The sequence below is a fragment of the Pterocles gutturalis genome, unplaced genomic scaffold (genome assembly GCF_000699245.1).
Source record: "Pterocles gutturalis isolate BGI_N339 unplaced genomic scaffold, ASM69924v1 scaffold35157, whole genome shotgun sequence".
In the NCBI taxonomy this organism is placed as follows: domain Eukaryota; kingdom Metazoa; phylum Chordata; class Aves; order Pterocliformes; family Pteroclidae; genus Pterocles; species Pterocles gutturalis.
Window position 1 is genome coordinate 9,977 of NW_010111360.1, and position 4,922 is coordinate 14,898.

The 4,922-nt window shown below is 45.8% G+C and overlaps 1 protein-coding gene across 1 annotated transcript; it reads right to left on the reverse strand.

Moving 5' to 3' along the window:
• Positions 1–2,747: 2,747 nt before the first annotated feature.
• Positions 2,748–3,545, reverse strand: LOC104461957 (E3 ubiquitin-protein ligase MARCH4-like). The gene is made up of 2 exons (XM_010073711.1): positions 3,428–3,545; positions 2,748–3,109 (listed from the first exon to the last, which is right to left on the reverse strand). Exons 1-2 carry the CDS (start codon positions 3,543–3,545, stop codon positions 2,748–2,750), a joined length of 480 nt encoding a protein of 159 aa, XP_010072013.1.
• Between the last annotated feature and the right edge of the window lie 1,377 nt (positions 3,546–4,922).

A 4,922-nucleotide genomic window follows, 5' to 3' on the forward strand; every position in this document is an offset into this window, starting at 1 on the left:
CCAAACAGCCCAAGGCTACAGAGTCGGTGGCAGAGCTGGAGTGAGAGTATGCAGAGTCCTGTGTGCTCAGAGTACTAGATCACACCACTCCTTCACAGCAAGTTGTGCTTCTGACCTCATAAACTTTTAGCTATTAGCCAAATTAAAGGAATTTGACTTCTCTATATTAAATGAGGGGAGGGCAGGGAGGGAAACAACATCATGTCTGACAGCTGTCCCTTCATCTGTGTATGCTTCCCCCTTCCCAAAACCACCATAATTACTCATCTCTTGGAATGAGGACAGCTTCCAGGGCAGGCATGGGGGTGAGAGGCTGCTGTGTTTGCCAGCTTTGGTCAGGTTTCTCTCTACTGTGGATCAGAAGCGGTTCTTCCAGACACCATTTGTTGCAACGCCTTCATTCTGGGGGTGGCCGCTTTTAGAGATGATTGGAATTGCCCCTTCCCTCACCCTCTGTCCACCAACATCCCTTCCCTCCCCTCTGCCAAAAGCACTCTTTGGTAGATAGTAAGATTGGTCAGATAAAGGTACAGTGGCTTCAGAAACCATGCTGTTTCACATGGGTCCTCATTAAGTCAGCTTTCTTGGCTGGTGTTTCACCTCCCACATTCTCTGCCAGAGAAGTACCTGTTCTGTTGCATTCTGATATTCAAAGGGACACTGTCAAGTAATCAAGGTGAAAAATACAACCTGCCTTAACATGATGCCCTCCATCTTCAGTGTTGCAGAATGGCTGGTGTGTTCAAACCCAGAGGCTGAAGTTAGACACCTTCTGTGGTCCAGAAACACCTGACCCAGGAGGGCCTAGCTGCCAAAGGAGCTGGTGGCTCGTGTTTGCCCTGGCTCCCATAGAAGCTGCGAGAGGTGCTGGTATGATGATGGAGGGCAGTTGGACACAGCCATTGTGCAACGTTGCTCAGCACTGCTGCTAAATGAATGCAGTTTGGCTGAAGTCCTTATCTTAATTTTGGGGCAAGCTGGGCTCAGGCTTGATCACTACAGGGTCATTGTTTGGGGATTGCTGAACTGTTGCTCCTCAATTAGCTAATCTCTGTATTTTTAGGGTTCCTGCTCTTACACTTCCTTTGTGGCAGTTGCACTGGCAAAACAGCTCAACCCTGTAGAGATGGGACATACCCTCCATAGAGCAAGGACAAGCAGGAAATCAGTAACATAGATTTCCTCCTGTCGTAGAAGAAAGGTGGGGGGGAGAAGGACAGGGTTGGTGAAAGGAATGGGTGAATGGAGAGAACGATACATGCCCAAATGGAAAAGGACAAAATCAATAGAAAAAAAATTATTTTCAAGCTTGTAAGAGAATATTACAAACAATGGAGAGTAAAAAAAGCCCAAACCCTAAAAACTATTTAAAAAGTACTTGACAGTGTCCCTTTAATATCCACAAATGATTCAGCCATTGTGCATTGAAAGAGAATGTTCCTGAAGAGCAACCGATACCTTCGAGGATATATCCCAGAGAAGGAGACTTATTAGAAGTGTTACATATTCGATCAGCAAGTGTGCTCCCTCTTCAGACTAACTCTCTCTTGAATGTTTGAATGGAATAGACCCTGTAATAAACTAACAGACTGGATCTGAAAGGCTCAGCCTACCAGACTGAGTGAGACTGTTGCAAATCAAGCAGCAGGGATACAGACACCAAAAAAAAAAAAAAAAAAGATGTACATCTCTAATGCATGAATGACCGAATTGGCAAGGAAGCAGAAACCCACCAAGATGGGTCAGCTTCTTGTGACTGGAGTAAAATGAAAGGAAATTAACCTGGAATGTCTGTATGGAAAATAATGTGGGTGGCAAGATTTGGATGCTGGATTTGGGGTTATGAAGGCATAAATCACACCAGTACTTGTGCTTGAAACACCTGCGGAGCGTTTGTACAAAATTTGACAAAAATGCCTATACGTCGAAAAAAGGTCATGGAGCGCCCTCCCCCCTCCCAATTCCATCCTCACAAACCCCTTGTCAGAAATATTATGCAAAAGCACAGGATTTTTTGTTTAAATTTGGGTATGCCTGGGTTTTGTTAGATTTTTCTTGGTGGGATAATTCAATCTCTCTCTCTGTAAATCAATACTGAAAAATCCCCAGCCATTTCACTTCAGGTATCCTATGGTAAATTGAACAAGGCTCCAGAGTGACTCATGGAACAAAACAACTCATAGCCCTGGTTAATCACAGTCTGGAAAATAAAAATACTCCAAATATTTTGTTCCCTTCCTTGTTTTTATAAATCTCACACTCTGTGTGCGTGTGTTTGTGTGCACATGCGTGTGTGTACCGGGGGGGTGTACAGAGCGTTACCTATTCCAGGTAATAGGAGTTGTAAGACGTGCTAAACCGTCTGTTCCTCTGCTTCCCCAGAACTCTGCCTACTCAGTTTGTAGTCTGTATTGCACTTGTTTTGTTGTTTTTTTTTGTGATTTGTGGTGTTGTTTTTTTTTCTTCTTTTTTTTCTTTTTTCTTTTTTTTGATTTTTAAACTGGCTGGAAACCATTAACCTCTTTAGCATGAGTGTGCAGCTCTCCCTCCACCTGCTTTTGTTTCCTCAGCTGGCCAGGTGCCGCCTCTTATATCTTGTGCAGTTACCAAAAAAGAAAAGGAGAGGAGGTAAAAAGGAAAAAAATAAAAAGAAAAGGAAAGAGAAAGAAAAAGGCACACCATGCTCCTCTGCTTTATGAGTTCTTTGTCTCCTCTGCTTCGTGTTAAGGCCTCCTGAATTCCTCGGCTCAGACCGTCGTGACCCTCATGACGAGCTCTCTGTTACTACTAGACTGACTCCTCTGTTCGTGAGGCCTCAGGTGGCTGAGTATATGCAGGATGGTGTAAGCACAGTGGTGGTCAGAGAGGGTGCCGGTGGCGTGGCCGGCAGCCCGTGCCCCGCTGTCGGCCGGAGCGGAGTTAGTGGCTGTACCACCAGTGGAGGACGAGTGGGTGGTTTGGGAGGAGGGGCGCTGATTTGTCCTGGTCCCTGTTTTTTGTTCCTCCATGTCCTTTGTTTTGTCATAGTTCAGCACTTTCCACTGCTGATTGACCGCCTGCCACCGTTTAAAAATCCGGTAAACCGAGGGCCCTTCGTGTATTATTAGACCTGGAGGGAAGGGGGAAAGAAATAAACATAAAACAGAAACAAAACTTTAGAAAGAACCATAAACCTACCCCAGCATCCTGCCCCCAGCTAGCTGGTTAGCTCAGCTCTCCCCTCAGGTTTATTCAATGATAAATCATGTATTTTAATTACCAACTGGCAGAGCACTGATGCTCCTGCTCTGCTGGATCCCTTTTCCCCTGAATTAAAAGAATTACGGCTTCATCTCAGCAATCAATAAACGGATTGTAAACGCAGCAGAATGAGTTATGCTCTTACAGCCAAACAGTATCTGTTTACCAATAAACACCTGAGGCTTACCTACCAGTGGACTAGTTTTGCATGCTGCATAGGCATGATTCACCAAGCTAACGGCGTGTGTTTGGCGGGGGTGTAGCTGGGTCTGACGTGCCGGTGACGTCCGCTGCACCAGCGTCATGTGTGTGCACAGCCTCAGTCTCTCCCCACTCACACCGCAGAAGAGCAGACACGCACATGGAGCCCAGAGCCGGCAACTGAGCGAAAAAGGGTCTGTCTATACCTGTAAATGGTTTGTCATCCCAGGCAGAGTTTTGCTCATCTGATGAGCAGCTACCTCATCATATGTCATTGCTTCCTTACAAGGGGAGAAAGCAATACGCTTGAAAGAAAGGGCAGAGGAGCTTACACAGCATGTAAGCTGAGTATGCACATAATGCATACATCCCGCTCCCATCTGCACATACCAGCACTGGTGCCCGGGGAATGGTGCTGGGCTGTAGGATACCTGACTTCTAATGGTCTCTGCATTTGGAAGAGAGCAAGTAGCTCAGGCCCTGCCACCCATCAGTGAGTTCACCTCCCAGCAGGCTCTGCCATCCTCCTCACCCTTGCAAGAGGACTGAAGAATTAGATAACAGAAGCTGTTTAGAAGATGATGGTACTTGAGCATTAAGCTCTGTTGTTATTCAAGCTGACAGGCTTTGGCTAGACCCTTTGAATGCACCAGAAACAGCAGTGACTGCGACGCTGTGCTGTTCTTCTCCAGTGAGGCTGGAGGAAGCTGCAACTGCTCATGTAGACTGGCTTTGCCAGCACACATGTAATTAACAAGCTTCACTAGAGAGTGGGATTTATGTAGAATGAAGGGGGGATCTGACTCTCCTCTTTTGTAGCAATCTGTCTGCTAGGAAAGTGCCTTTGTGCCCCAAGTAACTGAAGCCAGACCAGCAGGTAGGACACATACTGGGTGAGGGAGCACATGGATAGCTTCGTTGTTCTTAATAACGATGGCTTCACCATTCTTGGTCAGGATCAAGATTATCAGAAATGTTTCTAGGAAGAGCAGCTCTCTTGTCTACCTGCCACAAGCATATTAATGTAAGGACAAAGGACAAAAGACCCACAAGTAGTAAGAAGTAAAATCATGCCAAAACGAGGAGGTTGCTTCAACCAGCAATGTGTGGGAAGATGATGGTCACCACAGAATAAAATGGTTTACTACTATCCCTGATGGATCAAATGCGAGGGCTTTACCCTCCACCCAGCTTTTCCAGATTGTTCTAGTTTCTGATGTCAGGTAATTACTGGCATAAACGTGTGCTATATCAAACCCCAAAACATCTGAAGGTCATGCTACACTTAGAGCTGACCTCCCAGTTACTCACTGATGGGATGCAGCCACCTGGTTTATTAGGGTCTGCATCCGATTTTACAGAGTTTAAACTAGCTTCAGTACAGATTGAGTTTCTAGGCTCTCTGGTTCTAAGCAGAACTAGGAGGCCTCCTGACTTGATCACAGAATAGCTTCAGAGGGACTCTCACATTCATCATAATG

Coding starts and splice junctions, on each gene's coding strand:
- LOC104461957 (XM_010073711.1), bottom strand. CDS start 3,545: ATGACGCTGGTGCAGCGGACGTCACCGGCACGTCAGACCCAGCTACAC. Junction 3,110..3,427: donor CAAAACTAGTCCACTGGTAG/GTAAGCCTCAGG, acceptor CCTTCCCTCCAG/GTCTAATAATACACGAAGGG.